The following is a 22,840-nucleotide window of genomic DNA, read 5'->3' as shown; positions in this document are numbered from 1 at the left end:
GGGCTCTTGGGGGGGTGTTGACTTTAGGGGGACACCTGTGGGGCTGAGCTTCCGGGGGGGGGGGGGGAGCAAATCTGTGGGGCTGGATTTTGGAGGATACACAGACCTGTGGGGCCATGTCTCTTGCCGGGGGGGGGACGGACAGGGTTTGACTTTAGTGGGGCTCTGTGGGGCTGAGACTCTTGGAGGAGTGGAGGTGGGGGCCGGGACTCTGGGGCTGGGTTTTGGGGACACACAGAGATGTGGGGCCATGTCTCTTGGTGGGGGGGTGGGGTTGACTTTAGGGGGACACCTGTGGGGCTGAGGCTCTTGGCGGGGGGGGGGAGGAAATCTGCGGGGCTGGATTTTGGGGGACACACAGACCTGTGGGGCCACGTCTCTTGGTGGGGGGAGTGACTTTAGGGGGGCCCTGTGGGGCTGAGCCTCTTTGGGGGGGGTGGAATCTGCAGGGATGGATTTGGGGGGATAACACAGACCTGTGGGGCCACGTCTCTTGGGGGGCAGGGGTTGACTTTAGGGGGGGGCGCTGTGGGGCTGAGCCTCCTGGGGGGGGAATGTGCAGGGCTGAATTTTGGGGGACACACAGACCTGTGGGGCCACGTCTCTTGGGGGGGGGGGGGCAGGGGTTGACTTTAGGGGGGGCGCTGTGGGGCTGAGGGTTGACTTTAGGGGGACACCTGCAGGACTGAGCCTCTTGGGGGGGGGGTGGAATCTGTGGGGCTGGATTTTGGGGGATAACATAGACCTGTGGGGCCACGTCTCTTGGCGGGGGGTGACTTTAGGGGGCCCTGTGGGGCTGAGGCTCTTGGGGCAGTGGGGGGGGGGGAAACTGGGGCTGGGTTTTAGGGGGACACACGCAGCCCGGGGGGGGGGGGGGAGGTGTGACTTTGGGGGGGGGGGGGGGGGGGCGCAGCGTGAGAAGGGGCTCTGGGTTTCCCCCATCCCACGCCGCCTCCGGGCCCCTCCTCCGGCCTTGCCAGCGCGGGGGTTTTGGGGTAAAAAAAAAATCATCTAAAACGTCAATGAGGCTTTTCGCGGTGATTTGCGGGGACCCCCCCACCCCCCGCCCCCGGTGCCATCCAGCCCCTCCACCTCCCCCTTTTTCCCCCCCCCTTCTCCAGGCCGACAAACGGGCTCATCACAACGCGCTGGAGCGCAAGCGCAGGGACCACATCAAGGACAGTTTCCACAGCCTGCGGGACTCCGTCCCCTCTCTCCAGGGAGAGAAGGTGAGTTTTATGGAGCAAAACCACGCCGGGGTTGGGGGGGGGGGGGGAAACGCCAATTTAAATCCGGATACCTCGTGAACCGGGAAGCCGGGGCGGGAGGAATCTCCGAAGCAGCAAGCGGCGTCGCGGGCGCAATCCGTGTTCGAGTCCTCGCTGACCAGAGGGAGAGCGTCTGAACTCCTGCTCTTCCCCTGGGTGTCAGGGACGGAGGCGGGCCGTTCCTTTTCCACCGCGCTTCCTTCTTTCCCACAGCCGGGGCGGGAATCTCGGGAGCGTTCCATAACGTGCCTCTGATTCCATCCCCGCCTTATCTCGGCGGGGACGTTCCGCTTGTCCGGCGCAGGAGACTAAACACGGATTAGTGCGTTATCTGTGTTTTTTCTGACGCTCCAGGTGCAAACGGCTCCAGCGGCCGTGTTTACAACCCCTCCTCGCCCGTCTCCCGGTCCTTTCCCACACCCCAGACCCTCAGTTGGTATTTTTTTTTTTTTTCGGGAAGGGGGCAGCGGAGAAGAATTCCACCTCCTACGGATCTTCCCAGCTCCGTCCCGCATCTTCCCAGCTCCGTCCCGCGGCGCTTTGCCTGGGGCTCGCAGCCCCCTTGGTTGTGATGGTGGCTTCTCGTTTCGGGGTGATGCCATCCTTGGGGGGGGGGGGGGACGGGACACCATCAACGGGGGGGCGAGAAATGACCCTTCCCGGTGCCAGCCCCCACCCCGGGGGGGGTGTTTCCCACCGGGGGCAAGAGCTGAGTTTCGGTTCGCCCGGTGCCACCGGCGCGGCACGACGACGGCAAAAATCCTTTTTGCGGGTGGGACGGGGCGGACGAAACCCCCGTCGGTGAACTTCACCCCCCGCCCCCAGCCCCCAGGACTAGGTCTTTATCTCGCCTCTGTCTTTTCCCACTATTGCAACAGGCATCCCGGGCCCAAATCCTGGATAAAGCCACAGAGTACATCCAGTACATGCGCCGGAAAAACCACACGCACCAGCAGGACATCGACGACCTCAAGAGGCAGAACGCCCTCCTGGAGCAGCAAGGTGAGGTGGGGGAGGGCGGGGGGTGTCCCGTGGGAGCCGGGGTCTGGGGGGGGGGGGGGGGGGGGTGACACGTCTCGGAGCCCCCCCCCCCCCGGGGAGGTGGTGGTGGGGGACGGGACGGTGCGGGGTGTGACACGGTGGCCTTGCCCCGGCAGTGCGCGCGCTGGAAAAGGCCCGCTCCAGCGCCCAGCTTCAAGCCAACTACCCCGCGACGGACAACAGCCTCTACACCAACCCCAAAGGCAGCGCCATCTCCGCCTTCGACGGCGGCTCCGACTCCAGCTCCGATTCGGAACCCGAGGAGCCGCAGAGCAGGAAGAAGCTGCGCGTGGAGGCCAGTTAGGCCCCCCCAGGGCCCCCCCCCGCGGAAGGACTCTCTCCCTTCTCTCCTAGAGGCTTTGGGACTGCAGCTTCCCAGCCCCTTTCCCCGCTCTAATCGCAACGGCCCCCGGGGGGGGAAGCCGGCCAGGCAGGGCCTCGCAGCGCCCCACAGACTTGGAGGGGGGCGGGGGTGGGGAGCCGGGGGCCACCAGGAGACGCCCCCCCCCCCCCCATAACCCCCCCCCCCACCCCGCAACTAGCAAGCCCCTCTCCCCCTTCTGATTTTATACGAGCATTTCTATTTATACCCGGGGACCACGGCAGTCCTGAGTTGAAGGGGGAGGCTGCGCAGGAGCCGGGCAGCCCCCCCCCACCCCCCCCCGCCCCTTCCTTTTTGTGTCCCCCACCCCTCAAAAAAAGGCCAGGCCCCAGACAGAGCTGTGCCTGCCCCCCCCACCCCACCCCCCGGCAAGCGCTGGGGGGGTCTCGCTATTTATTTTCTGCGTGTGCAATTCCACCTTGCCCCCAGCGCCTGCCAGAGCTGGGGGGGGGGGGGGGGGGGGGGGGGCAGCACCCGCATCCCCTCCCTCCAGAGGGAGAGGGGCCGGGCTGGGTGTCCTGCCCCCCCCTCCTCCTCCTCCTCCATCCCCTCGCCTCCCCCCCCCCGCCCCCGGCCCTTCCCCACCTCCGTGGCATTTTTCTGATCTCTAGTGGCCCGTCCCTGCCCCGTAGGTGACACCCCCCCCCCCCCCCCCCGGCCCCCCCTCTTTTGATGCCGTTCATTCCATGAATCTAAGGTATGTTGTACATACTTCCCAGAGTTGTCTTGCAAGTTAAGGCTTCCCTTTACTATAAGACTATAAAATAATAAAAAAAAAAAAAAAAAAAAACGAAAAAAAAAAAAAAAAAACAAAAACCACCAACTTATTTTATCCTTCCCCGTGGTGGCTGTGTCTTTTTGGCCCGGGGAGGGTGGCGGGGGGGGGGCAGGGGCGGGTCTGGAAACTCGTTGTCACCTCCTGCCCCGCGTCGTCCCCAGGGCCACCGGCGTTGGCGCGGCGGCAGTGCCGTGCACCTCCCCGCGCACAGCAGACGGCGGGTGTCTGTTCTGATTTATTGATGCCAAAAGCTCTGCCGTGTCCCGTGGCCCCCCCCCCCCCCAACTCTGCCAGCACCGGTGGAGGCGGGAGGTGGGAAGGGGGGGGTTGACAACAGATCACCCGGCGGGAGCCGGTGGCCACGGGGCAGGCCGGTTTTTGGTATTGCTAGCACCCTGAGGACCTCGCTCTGCCCGGTTGTGCCGGGACACCGCGGTGGCTTCCCTGCCGGCGCCGGGCAGGGCTGCTCCGCACAGTCTTGGGGTGGGGTGGGGTGGGGGGGGGGGACACACCTAATTGGCAGCAGCACCCCCCGGCTCCAGGCTGGGCACAGGCAGCTGCAGGAAATGCATCACCGCTCGCGTCACCTTCTCCGGGCCGATGTTGTAGACGGGGTGCGTGGGGTGCTGCGAGAAAGAGCGGAAAAAAAAAAAAAAGAGGAGATTAACGCCTTTTTCTGGCATCGGGGCGGGGGGGGGCAGGCGGGCAGGGGCTGGGCAGCTCAGCCCAACTCGCCCCAGTAGCCCACGGCACTGCCCTGGTGGCCCACAGCACCCACCAGGCGGTTTTCGGGGACACCCAGGACAAATTCTTGGTGGAGGTCGCCGCTGCCGAAGTGCTGGGCGATGGCCAGCCCGCTCAGGCAGTAACACGTGTGGTAGAAATCCCGGGACCTTGGAGAGAAATTTGGGGAGGTGGGAGATATTGGGGTGCTGAGCCGGGGGGGAAGGAGGGGGGGGGGTTGGTCCAAAGCACTGGGCGGCCCCCCGCCCACTTTGGCTACCAGGGGGTGGTACTCACTTGCCCGGCTTGTCGATCAGCCCCCCGGCCGGGCACTGGCAGCACAGGAGGATGTATTCCTGCAGCGCCAGCTGGTCGAACATCCAGCGTCTCATGCTGAGTGCCGTGTCACCTGGAGGAGGGGGGAAAGGTGGTGAAATGCCTGTGGGGGGGGGGTGGGGGGGTCGTCCCAGGAAGGTGTCAACCCCCCTCCCCAAGGCGTTAGCCCAGCGGACGGCGCCAAAAAGCCCGAATTCCCCCCAGGAGTCATCAGCCCCACACAAAGAGGACGCCCGAGTTACCCCCCCCCGCTTTGTTCCCTCCCGTTTTGGGGGGGAGGGGAGGGGGCAGGTGAAGCCGGGACCCCCCCACCCGCGGTGTGGGACTCACCCCTGGCGTGGAGGGCGCGATGGAGCAGGGGCAGGAGCCCGGCTTGCCAGAAGGAGTAACAACCGTCCACCAGCTTGTTGCAACGACCCTGGAAGCCACCCTCGAAGTGCATCTGCCGGCTGGTCACCCAGCGCTGCAGGGACACGGGGGAGCGGGTGACAACGGGGACACTCCCCCCCTTCTTCCCCCAGAGGCTCCCCCCCGCTACTCCCAGGAGGGCCACTCACCAGCAAGCTCCGGAGGTCGAGCAGATGCTCCTTGCCGAGGATGACCAAGGCGGCCATGCCACAGAAGGTGTATCCGCCGTGGGCTTCCATCCCCGGCACCCCGCCGATGCCGCCCTCCCAGTTCTGGCACCTGGTGGGGGTGGGGGGGGGGGGGGAGACACGGCAAATCGGGCTCAGGGTGGTGCCGTCCCCAACCTGTCCCCAGGGCGGGACGCCGGCTCTCACCTGGCGATCCACTCGGCCGTCCCGGCGAAGAGCTCGGGCGTGAGGAGGTTGGTCAGCGAGGCCACGGAGGCGGCGCAGTAGGCGCTCCTGGGGGAGATGGGTGCTCAGGGAGGTGGCACCGGGCACCCCGCCGTGGCACCCGGCTGGCAGAGGGACAGTGGGAACCCACCTGACGTCCACCTCGCCGCCTTCGTGCATGAGGAAGGAGCCGTCAGGCTGCTTCAGGGAGTGCAGGTACTCCAGCAGCTTCTTCCTGCGAGAGCCAGCGGGGCTGCTGGGGGGGGGGACGACACGGCCATCCTGCCCCTCCCAGCCCCGTTCCACCTGGCTGGACCCCCCCCCCCCAGTCCCCGCCGGCCGTACCTGTCGATGACGCCGAACGCCTCCTCGGTGCCGATGATGCAGAGCGTGTTGACGGCGGCGTAGGTGGGGGCGAGGTGGGGGTACTGCTGGGGACCCCCCCCCAAAACCCCCCTTGGGGCTCTGGCAGAGGCTCAGGAACTGGCAGACGCTGGTGGGAGGGGGGGGCGCCACAGAGAGGAAGTGTGGGGGGACAGCGGTAGGGTGGAGAAGGGGCTCCCTGACACCTGGGGTGGGTGACATTTCCCACCCGGGCGAGGGAGACCCCTCCTTGACCCCCCATCCACAGCTCCACAGCGGAGCGGGGACCAGCCCAGCCCCCGTCTCGTGTATGTGTCCCCCCCCCCGCCAAGGTCAAAGCCGGGGGTTTAATCTCTCCCCCCCATCTCCGTCTGTCACAAGAGCGAGGCCCCAAGAATGGGTGGCATTGATGGCGGCGGGGCAGACAAAGTGCTCCTTTGGTGCCGCCAGCGCGCGGGGACGGCGGGAGGTGGCACCTCCGGCATCACGCGGGTGACCCACGGGGCCACAGCCGGGTCCGCGGCGGGGTGTCGTGTCCCCCCCACCAAGGTGCACGTTCCCCCCCCCCCGCCTCCCCAGCTCTTGCCGCGCCGCTTACTCGGAGCCGACGGAGTCGGGAAGGGGCTCGTCCAGCAGCTCCAGGCTGTGCAGGATCCAGTAGCAGAGCCAGGGGCGGCTGGCATCCAGGCACTGCGGGGGACAGAGGGGACAGTCGGGGTGACACGGTGCGGGCAGAGCTCCCGCAGGAGGGGGGACGGGCAGGGGAACCCCCGTAACTGCCGCTGCGGAGCATCCCCGCGGGGGCGAGCGTCGCCCGAGGGGACTCTGGGAACCAGGGCACGGCAAACAACCGGTGGCAGCCCCGGGGCGGAGGGGTGTCCCCAGGCGGGGGTCAGGGAAGGGACGCGGTGGCAGCGGTACCTCGTAGGCGGAGGAGAGCTGCCGGAGGCCTTTCTTCAGGTAATGCGAGTGCTTCTCCCGCTGCAGCACGAACCTGGAAGGCAGGAGAGGGCTGAGCAGAGCCCGGCCCGGAGGGGACGAAAGCCACCCTGTGGCCCGCAGGAGTCCCGCTGCGGGGCTCTGGTTTGGGGACAGGGTTGGGGGGTGGGGGGGGTAGAGGGGGGACACGACACACTGGGAGAAGGGGGGGTTGGATTGATTTATTTATTCTTTTGGAAAGTTTCTGGAGCCCTCGGGAAGCGGCTGCCCCCCGGCACGTACTGCGAGGCGGAATGCTTGCTCCTGTAGGCATCGAAGATCTCCTGCACGATGTCCTCCACCTTGCTCTGCCGGGGGGGGGGGGGGGGGACGACAAAGACCACCGTGAGCTCTGGGAAGCGGCTCGGCCCCCACACACACTCCCCCCCCACCCCCCCCCCAAACCCCGACACCTTCCCTGCAGCCCCCGGTCCGTCCCAGGACCCCCATGGAAAACGCCGTGGCCTTTCCCCCACCCCCGCCACGGGTTGGGAAACGCCGGCGTCGCCTCTCACCCCGTCCCGGCGCCCAGGGGAGCGTCGGGGCTGGATCGAGGGAGGGGGAAAGACGGGGGGCGGGGGGGGGGGGTTGCTGGCCCCCAGGACCCCCCCTCGCCCTGCCCCAGGAGGTCCCGGGTGTCCCCCTGGGAGCCACCGTGGTTGGTGGGGGGCAGCCCCCCGCCAAACCCCCGGTGCCAGGCGGGTGTGGGGCTGCGTGGGGAGGAACGGGGGCAGGGGGACCACCCAGCCCCGCGGCTGCCTGGCACTCTCAGAGCCACCCCCACGGCACCCCACAGCCCAGCCCCACGGTAGCCCGTAGCCCAGCCCCACAGGACCCCGGCGCCCTCAGAGCCGCCCCCACGGCACCCCATAGCCCAGCCCCACGGCAGCCTGGCGCCCTCAGAGCCGCCCCCACGGCACCCCATGGCCCAGCCCCACGGCGCCCCGCCACCCCAGCCCCCCCGGCCCGCACCTGCTCGGCGGAGGTGGCGGTCCGCGGCCCGTCGTCCCCCAGCCGCCGCCGCCGCCCGCCGGGGGAGGGTGGGGGGGGGGGGGGAGGCTCCCGCCATGCTGCCAGCGGCTCGCGCCGGCGGGGGCACGGGGACGACGGCGGCCGGGCGGGGACACGCGGCACCGCCCCGCGCACCGCCCCCCGGCCCCGCCCCCCCCACGGGGCCCCGCCCCCTCTCTCCGCCCCCGGCCCCGCCCCCCGCGCGCGGGCCCGGCCCCGCCCCGCCGCGCATGCGCCGAGCAGAGGGAGGGAGGGAGGGGAGGGCGCTGCGTCACCGCGCCGCCGCGTGGCGTCACCGCGCTGTGACGTCACGCGGCGCTTCGCCGGCGCGGGCCCGGCCGCCGCGGCGCTGCCGTGTTACGTCATCACGCTACAGGGCGGCCGCGTGCTGGCAGCGCGTGGCGTCATCGCAGCGCGGCAGCGCGTCGCTGCGGCCCTGTGTTGCGTCGTGGCACCGCGTCACCCGCGTCGCTGCGGCCCTGTGTTGCGTCGTCACACCCGCGTCACCGCATCACCGCGGCCCTGTGTTGCGTCATCGCACGGCGGCACCGCGGCACGGCACTGGAGCACTGCATCCCATCATCACAGTGCGGCCCCGCATCACTGCCATGATGCGTTGCGTCATCACGCCGCGGCACTGCCTCATCACGTCATCATCGCATCATCACACGACCGCCCCGCACCGCTGCAGCGCGCTACCCGCGTCATCGCGCTGCAGGGCTGTGTCACGGCACTGGAGCACCGCATCGCGTCATCGCGTCACGTTGCAGCGTGGCGTCACTGCCGCGTGCTGTGTCGCGTCGTCGCACTGCGGCACCGCGGCACTGCGCTGGAGCGCTGCATTGTGTGATGACGTCATCACACCATGACACTGCGTCGCTGCAACACTGTGTCGCATCATCACATCCGTGGCAGCGGAGCACTGCATCGCGTCATGGCACTGCGGCACGGCATCGTGTCACTGCTGTGCCCTGTGGCGTCACCACGCTACCGTGCTGCCTCATGGCACTGGAGCACCGCGTTGTGTCATCACGCTGTGGCACCGCGTCACAGCGCTGGGACGCTGCATTGCATCATCACATCACACTGTGATGCTGGGTCGCATCATCACACTGCGGCACAGCATCATGGCACTGCCGCGCGGTGTTGCATCATCACACTACTGTGTTGCATCGTCACACTCGTGGTGCTGGGGCACTGCATCGCGTCATCGCATCACACTGCGACGCTGTGACACCGTGTTGCATCATCGCATTGCGGGGCTGCATCGTGGCAGGGGAGCACTGCATCGCATCATCACACCGCGGCACTGCATCACAGCCACGCTGTGTTGCATCATCACACCGCGGCACCGCACTGGAACGCCGCATCTTGTCATCACATCACATTGCAGCATGACATCACAGCCACGCTGTGTTGCATCATCACACTGTGTCACTGCACTGGAGCACTGCATCGCATCATCGCGCTGCGGCACTGCATCATGGCACTGCCGCGCGGTGTCGCATCATCACACTACCGTGTTGCATCGTCACACTCGGCACCGCATCACGGTGCTGGAGCACTGCATCGCATCATCACATCACACTGCGACACTGTGACACCGTGTTGCATCATCGCACTGCATCACCGTGTGACTGCACTGGAGCACTGCATCGCGTCATCACACCGTGGCACTGCGTCTCTGCCATGCTGTGTCGCATCGTCACACTGCCGCACTGCATCATGGCAGTGGAGCACCGCATTGCGCCATCACACCGCATCACTGCGTCGTGTCACTGCCGCACTGTGTTGCATCATCACACCGCATCACCGCACTGGAGCACTGCATCGCGCCATCACATCACGTTGCAGCATGACATCACAGCCACACTGTATTGCATCATCGCACTGCAGCACCGTGTCACCGCACTGCAGCACTGCATCGCATCATCGCGCTGCTGCGCTGCATCATGGCACTGCCGCACGGTGTTGCATCATCGCACTACCGTGTTGCATCATCACGCTGCGGCACTGCGTCGTGGCAGTGGAGCACTGCATCGCGGCATCACGTCACACTGCGACACTGTGACACCGTGTTGCATCATCGCATCGCGTCACCACACTGGAACGTTGCATCGCGTCATCGCATCTCGCTGTGACACTGTGTTACATCATCACACCGCGTCACTGCACTGGAACGCTGCATCGCGTCATCGCATCTCACTGTGACACCGTGTTGCATCATCGCATCGCGTCACCGCACTGGAACGCTGCATCGCGTCATCGCATCTCGCTGTGACACTGTGTTACATCATCACACCGCGTCACCGCACTGGAACACTGCATCGCGTCATCGCATCTCGCTGTGACACCGTGTTGCATCATCGCACCGCGTCACCGCACTGGAACGCTGCATCACGTCATCGCATCTCGCTGTGACACTGTGTTGCATCATCGCACCGTGTCACTGCATCCCTGCACTGGAGCACTGCATCGCGTCATCGCGCTGCGGCACCGCATCACTGTAGTTTGTGGCATCATCGCCCCGCTCCGGGTCCCCCCGGCCCTGGGGACATCCCTCTGTCCCCTGGGTGTCCCCCCCCCGTCCCTCTGTGGGGTCCCCGGGTGCAGCTCCGTCTGTCACCCCACTGTCCCCTGCTGCGCCCTCCCGTCCCCCACTCTCTCGTCGGGGGGTTCCCTGGTGCGTCCCCAGGTGTCCCCTCCCCGTGCTCCCCAGGGCGCGTGTCCCCCGCTGTGTCCCCTCCGTACCCCACAGCGCGTCTCCCGCTGTCCCCAGCGGTGTCCCCCGCTGCATCCGCCACGCGTGTCCCCCCTGGTGTCCCCCCCGTGCACCCCCAGTGTCACACACACACACCCACCCCCCGCGTGCATCCCCCGTGTCCCCCTCCCGGTGTCGTCCCCCCCCCCCAGAGCATCCCCCGGCGCATCCCCGGTGTCGCCCTCCCCCGGAGCATCCCCGGGTTTATCCCCGGTACGCCCCCGGTGTCTCGCCCCCTCCCGTTCCCCACAGCGTCCCCCGGTGCATCCCCCGCATCCCCCCCCCCGCGGTGGTCCACACCACTTCACGGTGTCCCCCGCGGTGTATCCCCGGTGTCACCCCCTCACCGCTCCCCACATCACTCCCCGATGTATCCCCGGTGTCATCCCCCCGCCGTTCCCCACATCATCCGCCGGAGCATCCCCGGGTTTATCCCCGGTACGCCCCCGGTGTCACCCCCTCCCCACACCGCCCCCCGGTGCATCCCCCGTGTCCCCCTCCCGGTGCCCCTCCTGCACCATCCCCCGGCGCATCCCCGGTGGATCCCCGGTGCCGCCCCGCCCCGTTCCCACCTCACCCCCCGGTGCATCCCCCGTGTCCCCCTCCCGGTGCCCCAGACCACCTCCCGGTGCCCCCCCCCGGAGCATCCCCGGGTGTCCCCCGCGGTGTATCCACGGTGTCGCCCCCCTCGCCGTTCCCTACATCTCCCCCGGAACACCCCCCGGTGCATCCTCCGGTGCATCCCCCGCATCCCCCTCCCGGTGCCCCCCCTGGAGCATCCCCCGGTGTATCCCCGGTGCATCCCCAGTGTCGCCCCCCTCCGTTCCCCACCTCACCCCTCGGTGCATCCCCCGCCTTCCCCCCCACCCCAACCCCCCCCCCTCGCCCCGGCCGCCCCCGCCCCGCGCCCCGCCCCGCTGCCAGCCCGGCGCGGCGGCGGTGAGCGCTCCCGGCCGCCCCCGGTAGCGGCGGCAGCGGCGGCGGCGGCCCGGCCCGCCATGGCCAAGCAGTACGACGTGCTGTTCCGGCTGCTGCTGCTGGGGGACTCGGGCGTGGGCAAGACCTGCCTGCTCTGCCGCTTCACCGACAACCAGTTCCACCCCGCCCACATCTCCACCATCGGTACCGGGGAGCGCGGGGGAAGGGGGGGGGGGGGGGGGAAGCACCGGGGAGCGGGGGGGAACCGGGAACGGCAGGGAGGAGCGGCACCGGGGAACCGGGAGCACCAGGGAACCGGGAGCACCGGGGAACCGGGAGCGCCGTGCCGCCGCAGCACCGGGGAAGCGGGAGCGCTGGGGGGCCGCGGCACCGGGGAACCGGGGGCACCAGGGAACGGGGAGCACCGGCGAACCAGGGAGCTCTGGCACCGGGGAACCGGGAGCACCGGGAACCAGGAAAACCGTAGGCACGGGGGAACCGGGAGCGCCGGGCAGCCACAGCACCGGAGAAGTGGGAGCAGCAGGGAACGGGAAAACCGTGGGCACCGGGGAACAGGGAGCACCCGGGAACCAGGGAGCCATGGCACCGGGGAACAGGGAGCAGCAGGGAACGGGAAAACCGTGGGCACCGGGGAACAGGGAGCACCCGGGAACCAGGGAGCCATGGCACCGGGGAACAGGGAGCACCGGGAAACGAGAAAACCGTAGGCACCGGGGAACCGGGAGCGCCGGGCAGCCGCGGCACCGGGAAACCGTGGGCACCGGGGAACTGTGAGCACCGAGCAGCCGCGGCACCGGGGAACCGGGAGCACCAGGGAACGAGAAAACTGTGGGCATCGGGAGCACCAGGGAACCGGGAGCACTAGGGAACCAGGGAGCCTTGGCACCGGGGAACAGGGAGCACCGGGAAACGGGAAAACCGTAGGCACCGGGGAACCGGGAGACTGCGCATCCACGGCACCGGGGAACCGGGAAACCGTGGGTACCGGGGAACTGGGAGGACCGGAGAACTGGGGAGCTGGGGAACGGGAAAACGGCGGGCACTGGGGAACTGGGAGCACCAGGGAAAGGGAAAACCGTGGGCACCGGGGAACCGGGGGTACCGGGCATCCGCGGCACTGGGGAACCGGGAGAACCAGGGAATTGGGGAGCCATGGGCACTGGGAAACGGGAAAACCGTGGGAACTGGGGAACCGGGAGCATCGGGCAACCGCAGCACCGGGAAACTGTGGGCACCGGGGAACCGGGCAGCCGTGGCATCGGGGAACCGGGAGCACTGGGCAACAGCAGCACCGGGAAACCGGGGGAACAGAGGAGCCGGGAGCACCGGACAGCCGCAGCACGGGGGAATCGGGAAACCGGGAGCACCGGGGAGCCCCAGCACTGGGCAGCCTCGGCAGCGGGAAACTGGGAGCACTGGGGAAAGGGGAAACTCTGGGCACCGGAGAGATGCGGCACCGGGAAACCGGGAAATTAGGGCCACCGGGAAGCTGTGGCACCGGGGAACCGGCAGCACCGGGAGCACTGGGGAGCTGCGGCACCGGGGCACCGGGAAACTGGGGGCAGTGAGGAACCGGGGCAGTGGGCAGCCGCAGCACCGGGGAACTGGGAAACTGGGAACACCGGGCAGCCGCAGCACCGGGAAACCATGAGCACCGGGGAGCCACGGTACCGGGAAAACGGGGGGACCAGGAGCTGCGGCACTGGGGAACTGGGGGGGGCACTGGGGAACCGCATCACGGTGAAACTGGGGGCACCGGGAGCACCCACCCGGCAGCGGGGCTGGGGCCAGCACCCGGCCGGTGACCCAGCACCGGGGCCTGGCACCGGCACCGGGCTGCTACCGGGGCGCTGGGTGGGCACGGGGGAGCCCCGGCACCCGGTTTGGCAGCACGGCGCGGGGTGGGGTGTGCCAGGAGAGGGGGAGGGGACCGGGGAGGGGAACCCCGGTGACGGCAGCACCCGTGACACCCCCTAACCACCCCCCCACCCCCCCTTCCCCATCCCAGGCGTCGACTTCAAGATGAAGACCATCGAAGTGGACGGCATTAAGGTGCGGATACAGATCTGGTGAGTGCCGGGAGGCGGGGGGCGGATTTTGGGGGGGGGGGGTTGAACCCCGCTTTCCACCCCCCTCCACACGCCCCCGGGGTTGGGGGTGGGGGGGGGCGCCTGAGGCCTGACCAACTCGTGCCACTGATGGCGGCGTGACCTGCTGTCCCCGGCTGCAGGGACACGGCGGGCCAGGAGCGGTACCAGACCATCACCAAGCAGTATTACCGGCGGGCACAGGTACGGCGGGGGGCGGGGGGGCATCCCGGTGCGCAGCAGAGGGGGAAACTGAGGCACGGGGGGGGGGGAGGGGGGGCAGGGTAAACGGCTGCCCCCCGACTTCGCTCCCACAGGGCATCTTCCTGGTGTACGACATCGGCAGCGAGCGCTCCTACCAGCACATCGTGAAGTGGGCCAGCGACGTGGACGAGGTGGGGGTCCAAGGCGGGGTTTGGGGGGGGGGGGGGATCCTCCCCCTGCTTCGGAGGGGGGGGGGGGGTGCGTCTTCACGCCCCCCCGCCCCGTCCTTCCCAGTACGCGCCCGACGGCGTCCAGAAGATCCTCATCGGGAACAAGGCGGACGAGGAGCACAAGAGGCAAGTGGCCAAAGAGCAAGGGCTGCAGGTGAGCGGGGGCTGGCGTGTGCCCCCCCACCCCCAACCCCGGGGGGGCCAGGGCCCCCCCCTGCACCCCCAGCATGGCCAGGGACCCCCCGAGCCCCCCACCCCCACCCCGCACTCCCCAGGGACCCCAACAACCCTCCTGCAGTCTCTGTAACCACGGACCCCTAACCCCCCCCCAACCCCCAGTGAGTCCAGGAACGCCCCCCCCAGGTTCCTTCACCCCCCCCTCGTGAGTCCAGGAACAGCCCCCCCCGGTCTCCTGCAACCCCCGGGGGTCCAGGGAACCCCCTCCCCAATCTCCCACACCCCGCAGTGAGTCCAGAGATTTTCCCCCCCCCCCGAGTCTCCCACACCCCCCAGTGAGTCCAGAGACACCCCCCACTGGGCTCCTGCACCCCCCATTGTGTCCAGGTACGCCCCCCCCAAGTCTCCCACACCCCCCAGGGAGCCCAGGGAACCCTCCCCCCTCCAAGTCAGTCCAGGGAACACCCCCCCCGCGCTCCCACCCCCCCCCATTGAGTCCAGGGACCCCCCCCAATTGTGCCTGTGCCCCCCAAGAGCTGCTCTTAAACCTCTCTGTTCCCCCCCTGGGGACCCCCAGGGCCCCCCACCGTACCCCTAAAAGCCCCCAGTGCCCCCCCCCGGGACCCCTGCATAGGGATGTCCCTACGCCAGCCCCCCCCCCCCCCCCCCGGGTTTCACAGCTCATCTGTCTGTCCATGCCTGCCTGTGCCCGTGCCGGTGTTGGGGGGGGCCGGTGGTGGTGCCCCCCCCCCCCCCCCCCCAAAAAAAATCACGGTGTCACCGCCGTACCCCCCCACAGCTGGCCAGGGAGTACGGGATGGACTTCTACGAGACCAGCGCCTGCAGCAACCTCAACATCAAGGAGGTGAGGGGGGGGGAGGGCTGGGGGGGGGGGTCAGGGGGGGCAAAAAAAGGGGGGGTTCCCCAGCTCACACCACACCCCCCCCCCCCCCCCGCCACCTCCCTCTCCCGCAGTCCTTCACGCGGCTGACGGAGCTGGTGCTGCAGGCGCACCGCAAGGAGCTGGAGGGGCTGCGGGGGCCCCCCCCGCGCCCCCACCTTGGCCCGCCTGGAGGAAGAGGAGCAGCAGCCCCCCGGCAGCGAGGACAGCCCCAGAGCCTGCTGGTGTTGAAGCACGGGCCCCCCCCGCTCCCCGACCCCCCCCACCCCCCCACCCCACAACCTGGGTTTTGGCGGGGGGGGGGGCACGATGGGTGCAGCCCCGAGGGAGGGAGGGGACGGCAGCGGGGTCATTCGGGACTCCCCCACGGGGATGGGGGGGGGGGGCGGGCGGGCAGGGGTTGTGGGGGGTGCCCCCCACCCTGGCACCCGTGCGGGGGGGTGTGTGTGTGTGTGTGGGGGGGGTGTTGCGGGTGCTCTGTGCCCACCCTGTGCCCACGGGACATTCACACACCCCCCCGGCCGCCCCCCGGCCCCGGTTTTACACACACACGGTTTGCAGAATAAAGGTGATGCTGGAGGTGGCCGGTGGCTCATGCGCTGCCATGGGGCGGGGGGGGGGGGCGGCACACGACTGCGGGCATGGTGGCACGCTGCCACCATGGCCGTGTCCCAGCAGAGTCCCCCCCGGCACCGCGGGGCGGCCACCGCGGCGGCGCCCGGCCCCCGCAACCTGAGCGGGTATCAATAATTGAGGGTGCTCCGGGGCCGCGGGGACGGTGTCCCCTTTCCAGGGTGGGGGACGGGGCCCATGGGGCAGCGTGCCCACCACCCCGGGAGCTGGCCCCGGCAGGGACAGGGCCACCGCGGTCACGCACATTGGTGGTGGGCACTGGGACGGGTGGGCATCAGGATGGGTGGGCACTGGGATGAAGGTTGTGGTGGGCATTGGGATGGTGGTGGGCACTGGGATGAAGATGGTGGAGGGCTCTGGGGTGGTGGAGGGCACTGGGGTGGTGGTGATAGTGGGCACTGGGATGGTAGAGGGCACTGGGATGGTGGAGGGCACTGGGACAAAGGTGGTAGTGGGCAGTGGAGTGGTGGTAGGCACTGGGACGAAGGTGGTGGCTGGGCACTGGGATGGTGGCAAACACCTGGATGGTGGTGGACACTAGGAATGAAGGTGGTGGCTGGGCACTGGGATGGTGGTGGGCACTAGGATGAAGGGGGTGGTGGGCACTGGGATGGTGGTGGACACTGGGACGAAGGTGGTGGCTGGGCACTGGGATGGTGACAAACACCTGGATGGTGGTGGGCACTGGGGTGAAGGTGGTGGCTGGGCACTGGGATGGTGGTGGGCACTGGGACGAAGGTGGTGGTGGGCACTGGGGTGGTGGAGAGCACTGGGGTGGTGGCGGGCACTGGGACAAAGGTAGTGGTGGGCACTGGGATGGTGGAGGGCAGGGGGATGGTGGTGATAGTAGGCACTGGGATGGTGGTGGGCACTGGGATGGTGGCAAACACCTGGATGGTGGTGGACACTGGGAATGAAGGTGGTGGCTGGGCACTGGGATGGTGGTGGGCACTAGGATGAAGGGGGTGGTGGGCACTGGGATGGTGGTGGACACTGGGACGAAGGTGGTGGCTGGGCACTGGGATGGTGGCAAACACCTGGATGGTGGTGGGCACTGGGATGATGGTGGTGGCGGGTACTGCAATGGGTGTGCACCAGGATGGTGGCGGGCACCAGGATGGTGCCGGGTACTGGGATTTTGCCAGGCACTGGCATGGGTGGGCACCAGGACGATGGTGGGCACCATAGCAGATGGGTCCCAGGCTGGATGCTGGCACCGGCACCAGTGGGGCCACCAGTACTGGTGGGCACTGGGATGGCGAGCACAGGAGGCTGTGGGGAGCCCCGGGGAAGGAGATGCACAGGAGCACCCCTTCGGCTCCACCTCACCCCGGCTCCCAGAATCCCGTTATTCCCCCGACTCCCCTGGCTGCTCCCAGCCCTGGGGGACAGCACGGAGCCCCACACCTCGCGGGGCAGAGCCATCGCACCGCGCCATGAATTATTGAGGCAGGTAGAAGCGTCACCTTGGCCCCGCGCCACCCGCGCCCTCCCCAGGGTGCCGAGGGGTGGGATGGGTGGGACGGCTCCAGTTTCTGCCAAGTCACGGCGATGCCAGGAGACCTTTGGAGCCGGCCCGTCACGTGGGTGCCGGGCAGCCCTTAAGGTGTGCCGACGGGCGGGCGGGAGAAGCAGACGAGCGCCCGCAGCCATGACCGTCCCCATCGCCAAGTCCTTCTACGACCTGAGCGCCACCTCCTTGCAGGGGGAGAAGGTGGACTTCAACGTCTTCCGGGGCCGCGTGGTCCTCATCGAGAACGTGGCGTCCCTCTGAGGCACCACCCTGCGGGATTACACCCAGCTCAACATGCTGCAAGCCCGCTACCCCCGGCGCCTGGTGGTGCTGGGCTTCCCCTGCAACCAATTTGGCTACCAGGTAAGTCTCCCGCGGTGCCAGCGAGAAGGAAAAAGGGGGTGGCTGGGGGGGGGGGGGGTAAAAAACGCAGCGCGGCCCCATTTTTTTTCCTTCCCCACCACAGGAGAACGGCACCAACGAGGAGATTCTCAGCAGCCTGAAGCACGTCCGCCCAGGGGGCGGCTTCGAGCCCAACTTCACCCTCTTCCAGAAGTGCCAGGTGAACGGGCAGGACACCCACCCCGTTTTCGCCTACCTGAAGGCTCACTTGCCGGCGCCGGCCGACGAGGCGGAACACCTGATGACCGAGCCCCGTTTCATCACCTGGAGCCCCGTCCGGCGTTCCGACATCTCCTGGAACTTTGAAAAGTTCCTGGTGGGTCCCGAAGGGGAACCTTTCCGGCGTTACAGCGCCCGAATGCCCACCGCCCAGCTGGAGCCCGACATCCAGCGGCTCCTCAAGCTGGCCAAGTAGGGCCGGCTCCAGTGTGTCCCCCCAACACCGGCCGCAGCCCCCCCAGGATGGCTCCACCTCTCTGCCAGGTGACAGCCCCCTCTGAAACCGCCACGGGGAGGGGGCTCGATGGGGGCAGAGGGATGGAGCCACGGGGGCGGCGCGGGCTGGTGGCAATAAACGAGCCGGAGGGAGCGTACCCGCGTCCGCGTGGTTTGTGGCGGGGAGGCGGGGGCAGAGCTTTGTGCCGGGGACGAGCCGTGGGGCGCTGGATCCAGGAAAACGGTGGCGCAGGGATGGAGCGGTGCCAGGCCGACGGCACCCAGCTCCCCGCAGGTGTCGCTGGGGCTGGGTGCCAACAGCAGCACCCCACCCCAAGGGAGGGATTTTTTTGGCACCCGGCTCCTTCCCGTCCGAGAAAACACGTGTCCCCTGGCGGGACAGGGCTGGGTTACACACCCCAGGGAAACAGGGCCCCGGGGGGGTGGGGGAGGGAAGGCAGTGACCCCCCAACACGAGTTTCACGCAGCCCCTGGGGGGGCGAAAATAATTAAGCCACTTCTCAGCAGGGTTTGGGAGAGCGCCAGGGAGCGGGATGAGCGCCGGGGTGCTGGGAAGGGCCAGATCCACTATGGGGGGAGGAGGAAATCCCACAGGCTCCCGGGAAGGGAAAAAGCCCCCCCCGATCCCCGTGTTGGGCCCCAACACCCTTCAATAGCTATGGGGGGCCCAGGGAGGGTGAAACCCACCCCAAAGTGCTCCTGCCCGCACCACCGAGCTGCGACACATCACATTTATTGCCCCACACACACGGGCTCCTGAGGCAGGACGGGGCCGGCATCCTTTCGGACCCGTTTTGGGGGTGACAATGTGCTGGGCCCCCCTCCCCTTCATGTCTTCAGCACAAGGGGGGGGTCGGGCCGCCATGCTCCACCCCGTCCCTGCAGCCGGGATGGGAGCCACAGGGCAGCGGGCACGGCTGAGCCACCCCCGGGCACATGGGAGCATCCGGCGTCGGGCGTCCGCCACGTCCAGGCTGGAGGTTTGGAGAAGAGAAGGGTGTAAGGGACAACATTGTCCCCCCCACCGGCGCCAGGGGGAGGGAGGTCCTGGGGCACCCAGGGCTTGGTGCCGGGGATACGAACCGGTTTCAGAAGAGCGGGGTCATCTGGCGCGGGTCGTCGGGGAGGATGCTGACGGAGTCCTCGGCGCGGCCGCAGAGCAGGCACAGCATGGTGTACTCCTGCGGCGGGACAGGAGACGAGGAGGGGGGGGCTGCCATAACCGCCCTCTGCCACAGCCCCACTCCGGGTACAGGCAGGGAAACCGGAGCCGGAGCCGGCACCTGATCCTCAATTGCAATCAGACCTGGGGGGGTCGGATCTCGTTTCCACCCCCACCGGCTCCCCCCGAGCCCATTTTCCGGCCTTTAGCTGCTGCATAGGAAATGTGCCAGGGAGGAGGGCTGGGAGGGCCGTGCCCCCCCCCCCACACCACGCAGCCACGTTTCCCTGCTCTGGGCCACGAGAGGTGAGTTGGGCTACCCCCCACCAAGCAGGGACTAGTGCCAGGGGGCTCCAGGTAGCCCCGAACGCAGGGATGTGGCTCTGAAATCTTGGAGGCCGGCGCCATGGCTCAGCTCTGAGCCAGAGCAGACGAAAGTCAGCTCGGCTGCCCATGGCAGGGAACCCGCTGGCAAAAGGACATCCCAGGGCTCGGTTTAGGATGTCCCCGGAGCCACAGAGGGGCTGGGGAGGGGGGGGGGGTGGGACAAGCCCCTGCCCTGGGTGTACCTGGTAGTCGTCCACCACGCTGAAGGTGTACTCATGGCGCGCAATCAAGTGGTGGCAGTTCTTGCACAGGTCTGCGGAGGAGAGAGGAGAGCGGGTGAAGGGGCTGAGGGGACACAGGGGACAGCAGGTAAAGGGGCTGAGGGGACACAGATGATGCCTGAGGGGACAGAGAGGAGAGCGGGGGCTGAGGGGACACAGGCGACAGCTGGTGAAGGGGCTGAGGGGACACAGACGATGGCTGAGGGCACACAGAGGACAGCAGGGACTGAGGGGACACAGACGACAGCGGGTGAAGGGGCTGAGGGGACACAGGGGACAGCAGGTGAAGGGGCTGAAGGGACACAAACGATGGCTGAGGGGACACAGATGATGGCTGAGGGGACCAGGGGACAGCAGGGGCTGAGAGGACACAGAGGAGAGCGGGTGAAGCGGCTGAGGGGACACAGACAAAGGCTGAGGGGACACAGAGGAGAGCGGGTGAAGGGGCTGAGGGGACACAGACAAGGGCTGAGGGGACACAGGGGACAGCAGGTGACGGGGCTGAGGGGACACAGACGATGCCTGAAGGGACACCCCCCAGCCACCCCCAGTACCAGGCCCCCAAATCTCCCCCCCCGGGCATCAACTCCCCAGCCCCTGCCCCCGCAAGAGCATCAATCACCCCCCCAGCCCCCCCCAGTACCAGACTCCCAAATCTTCCCCTCGCCTGGGCATCAACTCCCCAGCCCATGCCCCCCCAAAAGTATCAATGACACACACACCACCCCCCAGTACTGGACCCACAAATCTACCCCCCCTACAGCATCAACTCCCCAGCCGCTGCCCCCCCAAGAACATCAATCACCCCCCCAGTCCCCCCCCAGTACCAGGCCCCCAAATCTCCCCCCCCAATTAACCCTCCCTGAAGCTTCCCCCACCAAGCCCCAGCCTCCCCCCCCTACCCCCGACCCCTCCAGCACCCGCAGACCCCAAAGATTCCCCCCCCCCAAGCCCTCAGGGCTCCCCCCGCCGTGTGTGTCCCCCCTTCCCCGTCGCACGGTCGTAGGTGACGATCTCGTCCCCGCCGTGCAGGCCGGCGGCGCGGTTGCTGAGCAGCACGAAGTCCCGGCGGCCGCACTGCGCGCATCCCACGAAATTGAGGAGGAAGGAGCCGCCTTCCAGGCAGGTGGTGCCCTAGAGACGGCAGCACGGAGCTGGCACCGGGGCCGGTACCGGGCCCCTCCCGGCCCGGGTCCCCCCCGACCCGGCGGGGCCTACCCGCTCCGGGTACTCAGTGCCCACGCAGCCCCCGCACATCCCGACGCCGCCGCCACGCAGATCTCGCGAGACTTCCGCCGCGGGGCGGGGCTTAGTGCATGTGGGCGTGGTTTTGGGTGATTGACGCGTATTCGTGGGCGGGGCTTTGTGAGTTGATTGGGTGGCTATGGGCGGGGCGGGGATTTTGGGGGGCGTGGAGTTTGGTGATGGACACGCCTTTGTGGGCGGGGATTTGAGAGTTGATTGGGTGTCTATGGGCGGGGCGGGGCAGAGGGAGGTGGGTTTCTGTGGGGAGGGCGGGGCTAACGGCTAGGGGGCTGGGCTATTGGCTGGGGGCGGAGCTAACTGCGAGGGGCGTGGCTATCGATGAGTGGGCGTGGCTATCGCTGAGGGGGCGTGGCTAACGGCAGCCCCCAGCCCCGGGCTCCCCGGCGGGGGCCGAGATAAGGCGAGGCGGGCCCGGGCCGGGCTGTGCTCGCCCGGTGCTTCCCCCCGAGCCCTCACTGGAGCCCCCCGGGGTGGGGTGGAGGGGCAAGCAGGGCTAGTGGAGGGGGGGGGCTGGGCTAGCTGGGGGCATTCAGGGCTAGCCAAGGGTACTTAGGGCAAGCTGGGGGACACCTGAGCTAGTGGGGGATGCCTGGCGGTATCTGTGGAATGCCTGGGGCTAGCTGGGGGACACCCAGGGCTAGCTGGGGGATGACTGGGGCTAGCTGGAGGACACCCAGGACTACTGGGGGATACCCAGGGCTAGCTGGGAGGTGCCTGGGACTAGCTGGAGGATACCCAGGGCTAGCGAGGGATACCCAGGGCTAGCTGGGGATACCCAGGGCTAGCTGGGAGGTGCCTGGGACTAGCTGGAGGACACCCAGGACTACTGGGGGATACCCAGGGCTAGCTGGGAGGTGCCTGGGACTAGCTGGAGGATACCCAGGGCTAGCGAGGGATACCCAGGGCTAGCTGGGGATACCCAGGGCTAGCTGGGAGGTGCCTGGGACTAGCTGGAGGATACCCAGGGCTAGCGAGGGATACCCAGGGCTAGCTGGGGATACCCAGGGCTAGCTGGGAGGTGCCTGGGACTAGCTGGAGGACACCCAGGACTACTGGGGGATACCCAGGGCTAGCTGGGAGGTGCCTGGGACTAGCTGGAGGACACCCAGGGCTAGCTGGGGATACCCAGGGCTAGCTGGGAGGTGCCTGGGACTAGCTGGAGGACACCCAGGACTACTGGGGGATACCCAGGGCTAGCTGGGAGGTGCCTGGGACTAGCTGGAAGACACCCAGGACTACGGGGGGATACCCAGGGCTAGCTGGGAGGTGCCTGGGACTAGCTGGAAAACATCCAGGGGCAGTGAGGAATGCCTGTGACTAGCTGGGGACACCCCCAGGGCTAGTGGGAGACACCCAGGGCTAGCTGGGGAATGCCTGAGACTAGCTGGGGGACCCTAAGGGCTAACCAGGAGTGCCTGGAACTAGCCAGGGGTACTCGGGGACAGCTGGGGACACTTGAGCGGGTCACAGGCTGGGCTACCTGGGCGGCACGCCAGCCTGACTGGGGGATGCCCAGGGCTAGTAGGAGGACTCTCAGGACCACCTGAGGTGTACCCTGGGCTAGCTGGGGGACAGCGGGGCTGGATGGGGGGGGCTCGCTGGGGCGGGCAGTGAGGCCAGCCCGAGTTACTGGGAGCGAGCAGGGACTCGCCGCAGGGAGGGGCACGGAGGCCAAGCCGGGTTATCGGAGGCCAGCGGGGGCTCGCCGGCGTGGGGGGCAGTGGGGCCAGCGGGAGGTACCGAGGGCTGGCTGGGATGAGCATCTGGGCCAGCCCGAGTTACCGGGGGCTAGCAGGGAGGGCACCAGGGCTAGCGGGAGGT

At 68.2% G+C, this 22,840-nt stretch overlaps 6 protein-coding genes across 6 annotated transcripts; 3 read left to right on the top strand and 3 right to left on the bottom strand.

Annotated features, from left to right (window-relative positions):
• Positions 1-1,109: 1,109 nt before the first annotated feature.
• On the top strand, positions 1,110-2,793 carry MAX (MYC associated factor X; the record flags this gene model as incomplete). The annotated part of the gene is made up of 3 exons (XM_054197720.1): positions 1,110-1,229; positions 2,147-2,270; positions 2,426-2,793. Coding segments are annotated over 3 exons (432 nt in total), but the record flags the coding sequence as incomplete, so codon positions are not given.
• A 716-nt stretch (positions 2,794-3,509) lies between these two features.
• FNTB (farnesyltransferase, CAAX box, beta) lies at positions 3,510-7,738 on the bottom strand. The gene is given in 14 exon segments (XM_054201580.1): positions 3,510-4,095; positions 4,248-4,362; positions 4,490-4,601; positions 4,859-4,991; positions 5,086-5,215; positions 5,311-5,397; positions 5,480-5,563; positions 5,674-5,774; positions 5,776-5,821; positions 6,290-6,381; positions 6,613-6,685; positions 6,913-6,977; positions 7,642-7,713; positions 7,715-7,738. Coding segments are annotated over 14 exon segments (1,248 nt in total). The 3' UTR covers positions 3,510-3,981.
• Positions 7,739-11,437: 3,699 nt separating this feature from the next.
• RAB15 (RAB15, member RAS oncogene family) lies at positions 11,438-15,210 on the top strand. The gene is given in 8 exon segments (XM_054201581.1): positions 11,438-11,563; positions 13,389-13,449; positions 13,611-13,671; positions 13,785-13,862; positions 13,966-14,055; positions 14,878-14,943; positions 15,054-15,116; positions 15,118-15,210. Coding segments are annotated over 8 exon segments (636 nt in total). The 5' UTR covers positions 11,438-11,439.
• A 676-nt stretch (positions 15,211-15,886) lies between these two features.
• LOC128908127 (uncharacterized) lies at positions 15,887-16,798 on the bottom strand. The gene has a single exon (XM_054197719.1). The coding sequence runs from the start codon at positions 16,796-16,798 to the stop codon at positions 15,887-15,889; it is 912 nt and encodes a 303-aa protein (XP_054053694.1).
• A 409-nt stretch (positions 16,799-17,207) lies between these two features.
• GPX2 (glutathione peroxidase 2) lies at positions 17,208-18,110 on the top strand. The gene is made up of 2 exons (XM_054201582.1): positions 17,208-17,488; positions 17,592-18,110. The coding sequence occupies exons 1-2, from the start codon at positions 17,264-17,266 to the stop codon at positions 17,940-17,942; spliced, it is 576 nt and encodes a 191-aa protein (XP_054057557.1). The 5' UTR covers positions 17,208-17,263; the 3' UTR covers positions 17,943-18,110.
• A 590-nt stretch (positions 18,111-18,700) lies between these two features.
• CHURC1 (churchill domain containing 1) lies at positions 18,701-21,118 on the bottom strand. The gene is made up of 5 exons (XM_054201598.1): positions 20,972-21,118; positions 20,752-20,887; positions 19,715-19,785; positions 19,067-19,164; positions 18,701-18,957 (listed from the first exon to the last, which is right to left on the bottom strand). Exons 1-4 carry the CDS (start codon positions 21,008-21,010, stop codon positions 19,072-19,074), a joined length of 339 nt encoding a protein of 112 aa, XP_054057573.1. The 5' UTR covers positions 21,011-21,118; the 3' UTR covers positions 18,701-18,957; positions 19,067-19,071.
• Between the last annotated feature and the right edge of the window lie 1,722 nt (positions 21,119-22,840).

The sequence above is a fragment of the Rissa tridactyla genome, chromosome 4 (genome assembly GCF_028500815.1).
Source record: "Rissa tridactyla isolate bRisTri1 chromosome 4, bRisTri1.patW.cur.20221130, whole genome shotgun sequence".
Classification (NCBI taxonomy): domain Eukaryota; kingdom Metazoa; phylum Chordata; class Aves; order Charadriiformes; family Laridae; genus Rissa; species Rissa tridactyla.
The sequence above is the reverse complement of the archived record's forward strand: the minus strand, read 5'-3'. Positions and strand labels throughout refer to the sequence as shown.